General features: G+C 42.6%; 1 protein-coding gene across 2 annotated transcripts in view; it reads left to right on the forward strand.

Moving 5' to 3' along the window:
• Positions 1–1,356: 1,356 nt before the first annotated feature.
• Positions 1,357–13,556, forward strand: part of TMEM87B (transmembrane protein 87B) — a 43,255-nt gene continuing 31,055 nt past the window's right edge. The window contains exons 1-6 of one of the 2 annotated variants that reach the window (XM_031441246.2): positions 1,357–1,575; positions 5,281–5,341; positions 8,417–8,508; positions 10,351–10,485; positions 11,454–11,507; positions 12,850–12,940. In XM_031441246.2, the coding sequence (XP_031297106.1) occupies positions 1,417–1,575; positions 5,281–5,341; positions 8,417–8,508; positions 10,351–10,485; positions 11,454–11,507; positions 12,850–12,940 (592 nt within the window). In that variant the 5' untranslated portion in view covers positions 1,357–1,416. The remainder of the gene's footprint in view (positions 1,576–5,280; positions 5,342–8,416; positions 8,509–10,350; positions 10,486–11,453; positions 11,508–12,849; positions 12,941–13,556) is intronic. The other variant, XM_064481918.1, reaches the window with a different exon arrangement.

The following is a 13,556-nucleotide window of genomic DNA, read 5'->3' on the forward strand; positions in this document are numbered from 1 at the left end:
CTAACATGGCTTAGGAGGACCTGGATGTTCTGGTACCATTTAAATATTCCCAGTCTTGCCAGCGTCCATCTCACACCAACAGCTAGTCATCTGGTAGGTCTTTGTGTTCCTCCAGGCCTCAGCACAGGCTGTCCTCTCATAATTAAAACACCTTCAAAGCTACCCCTTGCTCTCACATCTAACTTACCCTTAAGTTTTACTGTAAGATTTAAATGTCATGTCCTCTCCTCCCACCTGACTTACATTCTAAATCTCTGGTGAATGTTCTTGTGTGACCCGGCTACACTATTATCCCTGCCCACATAGAAATGATCACACTGCTTACTGAGAAAGGCACAGATGGATGCATGTGCAATCTTTAATAGACTGTATTGGGCTGTCAATAATTCCTGGCTGACAAAGTGACCAGATGACTGATAAGGCCAGGTCCTCATGACTATAAATCGATCCTATTTTACATTAATGATAACGTTAAACCAGGACTGTACTCTGAACGTTGTTTATATATAAATAAACTGCTGTAGTTCTCTTTGACAGCAAGACATTTATTCAGCTCTCACAGTCGAAAATGCCTGGTGAAGTACACAATTAGACAGACCCAAGCTCTGCCCCTCTGAGCATTAAATAACAAGGCAATTTTATGTGTTCTAAAAAATAGTAACTGCCCTACGGACGTTATGCTCACAACACAATGCCTTGGGTTCAATTGACCCGACCTCAAAACACTTTCCAGGCACTTACTGTGAGTTCAGAGAACAATTTGTTTCCCCTGAGATGAGGGGGTTGGGATAGAGGTAAAAGCAGCGGATTCAAGAAATTGAAACACATGGAGCAGAACTTTAGCTAGCAATGCCATCCCACATTTCCTGCTAAGCATCCGACCATAGTCCGGTGGAGTCTGGGACCTGAGGTTTCTGCCGCTGGCTGAAGCCGCCTCGGGCTCCGACCCAGTTGAGTCCCGCCTCCACACTCCCGCTAGGCCCTGAGCCCCGCCCCTCGCCTCCACGCCCAACCCTGCCCCTACACGGGCCTCGTTGCGAGCCCACCTCCCCTCCCACCCCGCCTCCCTCCTCGCTCCGCCTCTTCTCTCCCGGTCAGGCCCTATGTCCCGCCCCTCGCCTCAACGCCAGCCCCGCCCCTACACGGGCCTGGTTCCGAGCCCCGCCTCCTCCCCCGACCCCGCCCCTTCCTGGCCCTGCCTCCACGCTCGGACTCCCCCCTCCTCCCCCGCCTTCCCTGTCCTTTCCGCGCCCGGGCCCCGCCTCTAGCTCCACTCCCAGCCAGCCCTGCGCCCCGCCTCCATTTCCCGCCACACTTCCCGGACGCGGGCCCGCCTCCCGGGGGCGGAGCTGCCCCAGGTGCGGGCCCGGGGCGTGGCTGGCGTCGTGGAGCGCCAGGTGCGGCTTCCGCGTCGAGATGGCCGTCGCCAGCCGCGCCGGGGTCTGGCTCCCGCCCGGCCGCCGCCTTCCCGCCGGGGGCCCGCTGCTGCGCGTCGCCCTCTGCCTCCTGTGCTGGGGCCCGGCGGCCGTGGGCGCCGTCCCCGAGCTCGGGGTCTGGGCCGCGACTGTCAATGACGTAAGTGGAGTGTCGGGACCGAGGCAAGGCGGATCTCGGGCCCTCAGGGTCCTCCCGGGGCTCGCTCGGCCCTAGGAGCCCGGCGCCGGGCTTGTCCATCTGGCCGGGCCTGCTCGGGGTCCCCTCTGGGCCTTTTGTCTGCTGTGGGCGGGGAGCGCCCCCTCCTCAGGCCCGACCTAGGCGATGGGGAAGATCTCAAGCCCGTGTGCGCGGGGCGGCTCAGCCTTCTGAACCCTGTTACTGCTGATGAGGATCACATTTCCCGGAGTCCTGCCCCTCGCTCGGCTCTGACGTGCTCTGGACAGATCAGGTCCTGCTTTATTCAGACCTGAGCCCGGAACCCCTCGGCACGCCTAGAGGCATCTTTGGATTTGACCCTTCCTCGGCCCGGGTGCAGCCACAAGGCCACACCCGTGAGGCCACAGCGTGGCCACACCCGTGAGGCCACAGCGTGGACACTCCAGGGCTTCAGTTTCCGCATAAATTTAGAAAGCGCTTGTGCCGCTTTCTTTTTTTCTTTTCTTTTTTCCTTTAAATGAGAAGGGAACTTGCAGTAGTCACCCTACCCCTCTTTCCGTCATCTTGGGTTCCTAAACTTCTCCAGGGCTCCTGTCACAGTTCCGGGAGTGTGTGTGTGTGTGTGTGTGTATGTTTAAATGGGGCGGGATGTATAATTAAGGGATGTTTGCAAGGCTAGTCTGGAGGCATGAGTGCCTGGAAACTTCCTTTCCAGGGCAGGCCATTTGAGAACTTGGCATCCAGTAGTTACATGAACTGATGTGGGAGGAATGCCCGGGTAGAAATTTGGAAAGATTTGCTAAAGAGGGACAGGAAGTCGAAGAGGCGTTATCTCTTGCGTTTCTAGAGTCAGATGATTCATCCAGCTCTGTTCGTGATGAGTATTTTCCACATGTATGGAATCGATGTCCGAATTCTAAGGGGCAGAACTTATATTTTGATTTTCTCAACCAAAAAAAGAAAATAGTGCCAGAGGCTACGCATTCTTCCTACAACAGGAAAGCTACATGGAAGAAAGAGCAGGTATCTCTGAATCTTTAAGACCCAGTGCAACCATTTCTCTCAGGATTCTCCTGCGTTTGTGCCCTATTTTGTATGCCAGTGTTAGAGCCTGCATATCTCCATTATTGAATTTCTCTGAATGGCAAAAAGCAGAACTCAGAGAACCACACTTATGATCTCTCATGCTGCTTCTGTAGTGAATGAGCAATAGCATAAACTAAGCCAGAATAAATTGGAAGCAAATCGGCTGCATACAGATTACTTGTATATCTGAGAAGATCTTTGCCAAGTAGACTTAAGATGGTGTGACTCCAAAGGCCATGGAGAGAAAATGACTTTGCTTCCTGCATGAAGGAGAGAGATTTGTCTTTGAGTCCTGCGTAATCTGCAGTCCTGTGTGACTCAGACCAGTAGCAGTCCATGAAGCTCCTCTTTGCAAAGAGTAGGCTGATTTTTTTCCCATTTCAAGTTGTCAGAACTTCAGAACAGGAAAGTGGAGTTTTCTTTCATTTGTACCGCAAATCTATCAAGAAATGGTTCTTCTGACTGTAAGGGCACCAGTTTGAGTGCCTGCCATGAGCTCTGTACTGCACTGCCCACTACTGTTGCAAGGATGAGTTTTAGACACAGTGCCCTCTCTCAAGAAGCTTATGCAATAGTAGGGACAGCATCCTCTAAGAACAGATAAATAAACCCAATTACCTCTCCCCACCAAATAAATAAATAAATAAATAAATAAATAAATAAATAAATAAATAAATAAATAACAAAGTAGGAACAGCAGATCTGTGAGTAGTAATTACACACACAGTGGCATTCTAGGGGTATGACTGGAGCACTGAGGGAGTCACCTAGCCCCACTTTCTGGAGTTGGTGCCTGGCCGGGTCTGCAAAGACATTATCTTGGTAAAGAATGAGGGGAGGAGAGAAGCAGCAGTGCGGAAACTCTTGGTGTTTCTGCTGATTGAAGGCAGAAGTGTTCGAGGGGATTTGGGCCACCATAGCCTTCTGTGTGTGAATTTGACCTTGAGCCTGAGGCCAAGGATCTAAAATTAAGGCCCTGTGGGGGCTGAGGCAGGTCACATCAGTGAGGGAAGTGAGCTGGGTCTGGGACGGGGGGCCTCGTGGGGAGGTGGTAGACTGCAGATACATGGCCCTGCTGAGGATGGCAACTGTAATTCGTCTCCAGCTGGTGGACGCTGCAGGGTGGTCACTTTTTTTAAAAAAAGTGCGAAGCCAAAATCCATATTTTTATTATGTCAACTAATTCAAAGCTTTTTTAAAAGGCCCCTTGTGGGCCCAACAAACCCCATTTATAGTTTGGATTAGCCCCCTGCCCCAAAACCCCAGTAGCAACTTTGGGGTATGAACGAGGGAGAGTCATTGAAGGGTTCTAGACATGAAGGCTCATCACCGTGGATGCTGTCTGAGGATGAATTGTAGGCTCATGTCTGGAAGCAGAAGTACCAGTTACTGCAGAAGCATAGCAGGAAACGTCAAGGGCCTGAATTAGGACAGTGGCGGCAGGAATGGTGAGAATGGGAAGTGTCTGTGAGACAGAGTAGGCATGCCATGGAAACTGGGGGATGGAGGTGAGGGACCAGAAGGAGCCATGGCTTGGGTGGCTGGGGATGGCATCCTCCACAGTCAAGGTGGACGGTGCAGGGAGGGTTGCAGGGGAGCAGAAGGGACGGCATCTGGTTTATTGCCGGTGAGTGTGGAATGTCTGTTGGACTTCCCAGTGGATGTGACCTTTAGGTGACTGGGTGCGTGGATGTGCAGCTCAGAGGCGGGATCTGGGCTGGGAGTTCTATTGTTTACTGTGGTTGAAACTGCTTTGAGAAGAGGGAAGAGGTGATAAAGAGCTGCTTGTCCTATCTGTTTTTCTTTCAATCCTAAACATTTGTTCATTTAGTAAAAATCTCACAGGATTTTTATTTTTGGTGAGGGTAGACATTAAATAAGTAACAAATGTAGGGGCTTTTGAACGGGGCTTTCAGGGGTAAGACAGAAATAACTAGATGAAGAAAGAGCAATAGGGAAGGGTTTTTAAGTAAGTTTCCAGCTTGACCTCTGAGGTTCTGCGGGCAGGAAGGAGTATCGTGTTTTTGAGGAACTGAGATAAGGGCTCGAGAGAGGTGGACAGGCCTTGGTTATGCAGGGTGAGCCGCAATGGGAACTGGTCTGTTGTAAGGACTGAGTGATAAGCCATAACGACATGGGCAGAGGGCTGGTTGTTTTAACCAAAGTGGCTTTATGTTGTGGTGGAGGGGTGTGGCTGAGCGGTAGAGCGCGTGCTCGGCGAGCACGAGGGCCAGGGTTCAACCCCCGAGTGCCAACGTTAAGGAGGGAAAAAAAACCCCACAAAGTGTATTTATGTTGATACCAGGAGAGCAACTGCAGGTGCACAGACAGGTCCTCTATCCGAGCAGCCCCTACCTCCTGTGCACTGCTGGCCCCTGGCCCCTGGCGCCTCACAGCCACTGCAGGGAGTAGACATGAGGAACAAGGCTTTACGCCAGTTAGTGATGTGATCAGATTTACATTTGAAAACTAATCACTCTGGTCATAGGGAGGAGTGAAAAGATTAGAACAATATATTTTCCGCAATAAAACTGTACTCTTAAACAGTAGAGAGAAATTTTTTGACAGAATCTTTCTATAATTCTTTGTTTTTCATTTTAGAAATCAGGACCTTTGATATTTAGGAAAACTATGTTTAACTCCACGGAAATCAAGTTTTCTGGTAAGTGTAATAAACTAGTATAATACTAAAATAACAATAAATTGTAAATGAGTAATATGTAATATAATATATTATAAACTAATACATTAACTTTACAAACTAATATAACATAATATTTTATATTGTAAACTAGGCAAATGTTTTGTTTTTAAGTGGTTCTGACATTCTTTAAGTGTTTCTTTTGTTCCCATCAAGTCTTGGTCATTTTCAAGAAGGGATTTTTCTGATCCTTCTCAGGATCCTGTCTTAGAAAATGTAATATGAATCATTCTTTAAAAATTATAGTTAAAGTCTAATAAAGTAGTTCTCAGGAAAAAGTATTTGACTTCTGTGGAATTTGATTCTGAATAAATTTCTTTTATTAATATGTCAAATGCCATGATTGTGATGAAACCTTGGTACCCCTGAAATTTTTCTAAAAATACACATGATCATAGTATGAAATAAAAATTCCTAGACGCTAACAATTTAATTAGGATTTTAGGTCTTATGAAAGTGAAAATATTTGCTAGAGACTGTGTTGTCTGTATAAATTCTGATGTGTCAGGGCTGCCAAGTCATAGATCTGGAGGTTTTCAGTATTTTTAATGGGTTTACATTGGATCATTTACTGTGCTCGAACTCCTCTTAGTGTTTCTAGTAACTTGAGTAGGTAAGTTGGTTGCCAGGGTTAAAGTTTTGGAATAAGGAATAGTTTTTTGTCCAGTAGAGCAAATTGGCTTCGTGGGATCCACAGCCATGGTCCCTTTTCCCTCCCACACCATCCTCTGATCATGTGTGGTCTTTGCTGACTGAGGTAGGCCGGCCATCAGCTAGAAAGCAGAGGCGGTTCAAAGCAGCTCAGTGATATCATAGATCATCAGTGGTGATAAGAGCCTGGTAAGAGGAAATTGAAGCCCATGGTGGGTGAGGAAAGCAATTGGGCATCTAATTGCTTTAATAAATTGATGTCTCAATGTCTAGACAAATAAAATTTAAAACACTAGTGCAGACCAAAAGTAAATTTACGTGGGGGGAAAGAAGTTATATGGACCGATGAAGGACAGAATTTGATTTTTTAAAAGTCAATGTGTAATGTCTGAGATCAGCCTAAAAGGAGACCACAATCAAGACAGCGGTAATAACATATCTAAAGAAAGAAAGAATGAGGCAGCAGAAGGGAGTTAGGAGCCAAAGAATTAAAAAATGAGGGTTTAGTCAGGTAAAAGCTGGCAGTCTCCCAGTGTTGATGGGAGAAGAGGTCTTTCTTGACCTGTGGCTGCGGCTCTAACATGTGGCTGGCGGGGGTGGATGCAGTCCCCGGCGGAGCCTTGTTGTCCTGCTGCCACACTCACCAAGCAGCCTCCTCATCACACGGGCATCCAGGAGGGCATGCGGAAGAGAGAGTTAGTTGATCATTATACTTTAACTTTACAGTTATTGTTTATTTTAAGTGAGTAACTGGGCATTCTAGTTTATAGGTCTACATCCGTGGTGTGGTAAAGGAGTGACTGAGTCTCTGTGTTCTCACAGAGCCAAACTTCAGTGCCTGCAAAGTTAAGCCTTGGTCCCTGGGGTATGTGTCCATGCTGTTTGGTGGATCAGTTGTCTGGCTTTCCTCTTAGCTGCCCCATTCAGGATGCAGTCATGTGGAGCCACTGTTGAAAATCTCTCGGTGTAGTTCATCATATTAACAGAATAAAAGAAATATACCAAATAACCATCTCAATAGATCCAAAAATCCTTTGAAAAAACTCAACACCCATTCATGATGAAAACTTAGAAAACTAGAAATAGAAGGAAACTTCCTCAACCTGATAAAGGACATCTGAAAAATCTATAGATTAACATTATACTGTCAGTTCTTCCTAGACTGATATATAAATTCAGTTCATCCCAATCAAAATCCAAGCAAACTTACATAGAAATTGACTAACTGTTTCTAAAACTTATAAGTAACTACAGAGGACCTAGAATAGCCAAAAGAAATTTTAAAAAGGACAAAGTTAGAGGGCTTTCACTATCTGATTTTTTAACTCAACAAGAAACTACAGTAATCCTAACAGTGTGGGACTGTCATAAGGACAGACACATAGAACAGTGAAACAGACTAGAGGGCCCAGAAATAAAGCCACATACATAAGGTCAATTGATTTTCAACAAAGGTGCCAAGGTAGTTCATTAGAGAAAGGATAGTCTTCTCAACAAATGATGCTAGAACAGCGGGGTATCCACACTGAAAACAATCTCAGCTCTTACCTGGATCTTGGACTGAGACATTCTCTCTTCACCCCTCCTCTCCCCTGCTGAGGCTCATTTACACATATGTTAGACTGCTTGATAACTGTCTCACGGGTCACTGAGGCCCTGTTAATTTTTTTTTTTCAGTCTTTTCCTCTCTGTGCTTCACAATCAGTATTTAATAGCTGTTTTCGCATTCCTTTTGTTTGTTTGTTTTCACATTCTTGTCTGCTAATTCTCTCATCTTTGTCATTTCCATCATCTTTGTCAAATTGACTGATTCGTATCATGTTATGAGTCAAATTTTCCTGCTTTATATACCTGGTGTTTTTGTTTGGATGATGGATATCATGAATTCTACATTCTTGAGTACTATGATGTTGTATTCCTTTAACAGCTTTGTTCTGGCAGATAGTTAAGTTTCTTTTGGGTCTGTTTGATCTTGTCCAATTTTGTTTTTAATTTCTTTTAGGATGGATGGGGAGTAGCCTTTACTCTAGAACTAACTTAGCACCACTGATAGGATGTGACTTTTCTGTGTCTCTCCTGCTTGGTGTGTTTAATGAGACCTCCCTGCTCTGGCTAGTGGAAACTCTAGAACCAATACTGGACTTAACATATAGATGAAATGAACAGTAGTACAGCAATTTTTGGTTAACTGTAATCATTTAATTTAATGAATTTATCTGTCTCATTTTGCATTGACTTTTGGGGGGAATTAGGTAATATTTTCCTTGTTGTTTCATTAAAGTAGTCTATTTTAAACTAAGTTCTTGAAACCTTAAGTTTATATTGGAATGTGTATATATATATATATTTTTTTTCATTTAAATGAGACTTTCTTTTTCTAAATAGTTAAGTCATTCAGCTGTTCCGGGCCTGTGAAGTTTACCATAGAGTGGTATTTGAAGTACCATACCTGTCACAATGAATATCCTGAGCTAGAAGTAAGTAAAACCGGTTTTTTTTATGTATATAATGCTATGAAGGAAAAATTATAAGATCTATTAGCTTACCAAGTGAGGAGGCTAGAAATAGAGATTGTGGTTTTAGAAGTGCCACAGATTTATTTTGGGACTTAAGACGATAAATGCTTTAATTGTATCAAAGTATGTGCTTTCTGAGAATACAGATCTTTTCGTTTACTTGCATCTTATGAAAAATGTTCGTAAACGTTTAAATCAGACTTGTAGGAACCATCGATAAAGGGACTGTGGGTCACACACAAATAAGAATCAACTTCATTTAAGAAATGCAGAAGTTTCACTTCCTTCAAAAAATTAGTAATAGGGCACCTAGGACTTGAGTCAGCAGGAGTAGATTTAGTGAGTTTAAGTAGGTTTGAGAAAGAGGTGAGGAGGGGAAGGGAGACATCGGGGCAAAGAAGAGGGGGGAGTGTGAGAGGAGGAAACAGGCTGGGCTCGGCTCCGTGTGCATTTCCTGAGAACGAAGCTCCTCACCTGGATTACACAGCACAGTTGTCAGAGTCAGGAAATTTAACATGGGTAACAATACTGTTATCTAATACACAGACCTTATGCATGTTTTACCAGTGTCCCAACAACATCCCTTTTAGCAGCTTTTATTCCCCCTTTTCTTTTTCTGGAACCAGATCCAATCCAGGATCACATTGCATTTCTGCAGGTTTTGTTTTTTTTTTTTGGAGGTGGGGGTGGGTAGGGGATGGCTTGCGATACAACATTGGTATGTTTGAAGTGCACAAGCCATTTATTTTTACAAAATATACCTCAATTTGAGTATTTCTCACATTTCCTCAGAACTAAATTCAGGTTACATTTTTGGCAGGCATACCAGAAAATACCGTTTTGTTCCATTTTTGGTGATGTTCACTTTGATCAGTTGGTTAAGGAAATTTCTGCCAGGTTTCTCCACTGTGAAGTTACTACTTTTCTCTTTGTTATTATGAACAATAATTTGTGAAGAAATGCGTTTATATTTGTATGGAAATGTCCTGTTTTATCATCAGTCCTTGTTTTAACATTCTTTGATTTCTTGCCTAATGAGTTATTTCTATGATTGTCAAATGGTGATTTCCTAATTCCGTGTTTTCGTATACATTTATTAGCATTCTGCTGTGAGGATGAGGGCTCTCTTCTTCCCTGTCTTATCTGTCAATCAGTCAATCAATTATCAATATGGAGTCATTGATTTTTACTTTGTTGTGTGATGATAGTCTTCCTATTTCTATGTATTTTGCATAAATTGTCCCATATTTGGCCAGTGGAAGCCTCTTAACCTTTCCTTGATGACTAGGAGCTGCTATTAGAAGCATGGTTTTAATCATCCATCTAGGAGCCAAGAACCTCACTGTTAGTTGATGTGAATGAGTGTCTTCCCTGTACCAGCTGGGTTTGCCTCCTTTGCTTTATGTTACTAAGTGTTTGATTTATCTTTCCTTGAGTTAAATGCTGCTTTCTTTCTCTGTAAAATCTTTTATATGTGGGATAAAATGGAAGCAGTCCTAGGACAAAATATTTTTTATTTCTCTGTTTACCGTTTCCTCATAGTAACATCTTAATCATTTTTCTTACTGCAAGAGAATGCTTATATTATGTGTTACTGTATCTGAGCACATTGAAATGGCTAAAATATTAATGATTACCTCAGCTGTACTTAAAATTATGTTCAAAGCTTTTTTCCTTTCTGTATTTTGTTCTACCACATGTTTCCAAGTGTCCCAAACTGAAATAAATTTTTGTTATTATTTAGATATTAAGTAGAAATAAATTATGGAAATAAATGATAACAAATAATTTTACCTTGGGTAGGAGCTGTCACAAAAACATAAACTTAATGCTGATGAAGACTTTTGTGGTCATTATTTCAAGAACACAGAATGTTGGACAACAAAAACTGAAAACCTAGATTGCAACAGCGACTTACAGGTGTTTCCCTCATTGAATGTGAGTACTCGTCTCGCCATGTTGAAATAGAATTTATTTTTCTCCAGTGGATAGAAGTATCAAGTTTAATTATGTTTTATCAGTATTTTGATAAAGGAAGGTGCTTAATTTGTTGATTTTTAACATCAGTTCTTCTGTGTGTGTTGCAGTCATCATAAGAAAGATGTCGGCACCATTGTTCCTTTTCTTTACACCTCTTTGCAGCAGCCTCCTTGAGAGGGGATCCTTTTACCATCCTTCCATGGTCTGCTGTCACGCCATCTCTCACCTCTCTTCTGCCCACCCGAGTCGAACCTTTGCCCCCACAATTCCCTCAAAGCAGCTGTAGTCAAGGTCACAGGCCGTCAATGCTGTTAGATCTCGGGGTCTGTTCCTCTTACTGAAGCTCTGTCAGCATCCTGGACCTACCAGCACTTAACATGCTTGAGCACCCTCCTTTTTTACACTTTTGTTCTCCTAGCCTAGAAGACTAGATTCCAAAATGTTAACAGCAGTCATCCTTGGGCAGTGAGGCTGCAGATCATTTTAACTGATTTTTTGTTTTCTGTACATTCTAAAATGAAAATGTCTTTAATAAACATTTTTAAAAGGTTGTGTAAAAAATTTTGTTGAGGTGTAATAAACCTACAGTAAAATGTGTGTATCAGAAGCATAGAGTTTGATGAATTTTCACACTCTGAACCCACCCGTGTAGACCCAGATCGAGTACAGTGCATTTGAGCACCTCAAGCCCTCTTTGAGTTCGCAGTTCCCTCCCCTCCAGTGGTAATCACTGCTGTAATTAAGGAAATAATTTTTCAAAAGTAGGATTTTGTCATGTTTGGGCTGCAATGAAGTTTGTTCTCTGGTGTTCAGCTTTCAAATCTTTACTTTTCTCATAACACGTTTATTTTCTTGATCTTTAAACTATCTTTTTCTTATGGAAATGCAGCAATATAAAATGGAATTACTCTATTCTTTTTTTCCAGAATAAAGAACTAATAACAAATACCAGAAATGTTTCAAGCCGGGAAGGGTCAACGGTAAGTCTTTTTATTTGTCTTTAAATAAAATATATACAAGTTGTAGTAAGACAGAAGAATCTGCTGATGGAGAGTGATATAAAGGAGGGTTAGTAGAATTAGGAAAGAAAAAGAAGCATTGTTTAAAACATACATACTTGTCTCTGTCTTTGTTTAAAAATCTCTTTGAAGTTGTGCTTTAAGGTTAACTTCTATGAGTCTTTCTTTAAAAAATAGAATTCCACTTTCGAAAGCAATGGGCCAGTATGCATCAACGTTAAGGAACAGAAACCTTGATGCAGCATGAGGGGAGATGGAGATTAGGTATTTTGGGGAATTACTGAAAATCAGAAGACTAAGAGGCTGAGAAGGTTCCAAGGAGTGGTGTGTAGGGACCGAAAGCAGATTTGGGGGAGCTTGATGTTTGCTTTTATACGGTGACTCTCCCCGTTTCTTGTTTCCTTCAGCATCTGACAGAGTAGCCTGGTAGCGGAAAGGCATTCACTTTGCAGAGACAAGAGCAACTTTTTGCTTTGCACAAACTCTGTCTCAGGTGGAGGAGCAGGATATGGGGGGAAGGATAGAAAATACTCAAGAAGGAATAACGTCAAGAGTCCGGCCCCATTACGTGGAGGCACGGGAGGGTTCACTGGCATTCCAGTGGGCAGTATCAGCCCTCAGTGGGATTGCCGTTAACATAGTGCCTTAAGGAATTTAAACAATTTAGCCTGCATATTGAATCTGAGTCATTTCTAACAATGTTATCTGATATCTTTCTCCCCCATTCAATTAAAGAAAATTCAAAAACTGAATGCTTGATGACATGAGGATAAAACATGGGAAGAGCAATATTAGAAAAACCATTTCAATGGTCACATTAGGGGGAAACCTGTAGAAACATAAAAAGTAGAAAACATCCCGGGGGGAGGGTATCGCTCAGTGGCAGACTGCATGCCTAGTATGCGTGAGGTTCTCGGTTCCATCCACAGTACCTCCATTAAAAAGACATAAATAAACCTAATTGCCTCCCCAAACAAACAAACAAGCAAAAATAAACAAAACAAAGAAAACATTGGAGGGTGGAAAAGGCTTTTTTCCACCTTCATCCCTTTGGGTTTGGGACGATGGTGATTAAAAAAAAAAAAATTAAAGAAATCCTTTCACTGCCCACTGTCCTCCCACAGCCCACCACTCCTTTTGTGTGTGTGTGTGTGTGTGTGTGTGTGTGTGTGTGTGTGTGTGTATTTTAAGTACCCCAATTCAATTCTTAAAAGTTGTTTTAGAACGTGGTGAATAACTGTTTTATCTGTGTCTTACATAGCAATCTTTAAAAATAACAAAGGATTTTTTTTTTCTGTTTCAGGATGTTATAGCCAAAACACAGAGAGATGGGTTTCATATCTTTATTGTTTCAATTAAGACAGAAAAAACAGATGCAGACTGGAATTTGAATGGTATAGTTCAACTGCATGCATGTTTATTGTCCGCTTTTACTACATTCTGTATTTTCGTCATTGACCCAAATCTGTATTCTCTGTTAAGACACATCATTCAAAAATGAATTTCTGGTAATCACGAAAATGAATATGTTTGGGGCACTTAAAACTTTATGCTTATCTTAACTCTAATTTTTTTTAATGGAATAGAAATTTGAAAGTAATTTAAGTTAAATTCTTTAAATGTCTAACTTCAGAGAGGGATATATAATTCTTCATCCTTCTAGATTAAAAACAAATTTTTTTTTAACACAGAAATAGGTAGGCATCACCTTAATTGTATTTGAAGGAGATCATATTCTGTTTATTGAAAATGGCCATTATCAGGGGCTTAAAATTTTTGTTCTTTAAAAAAACATTTTTTTTAAAAAATAAACATCTATTTGTAGCCTGAGAGTAAAGTCGTGTTGCTGGCAAGCGTGGCTTCTGTGGTCTTTGAGCTCTCCGCCTGCCCAGAGGCAGACTCTCTTTGCTTCATTAGGCTGTGGGTCCCAGCACGCGGGTGAGCCCGCGCTCGCACTACGCAGTTTTCAAGGGAGTGAGCGCTTTTACATGTCTGAGAATTGCCTTGGCT

Source organism: Camelus dromedarius, chromosome 33 (assembly GCF_036321535.1).
Source record: "Camelus dromedarius isolate mCamDro1 chromosome 33, mCamDro1.pat, whole genome shotgun sequence".
NCBI lineage: Eukaryota > Metazoa > Chordata > Mammalia > Artiodactyla > Camelidae > Camelus > Camelus dromedarius.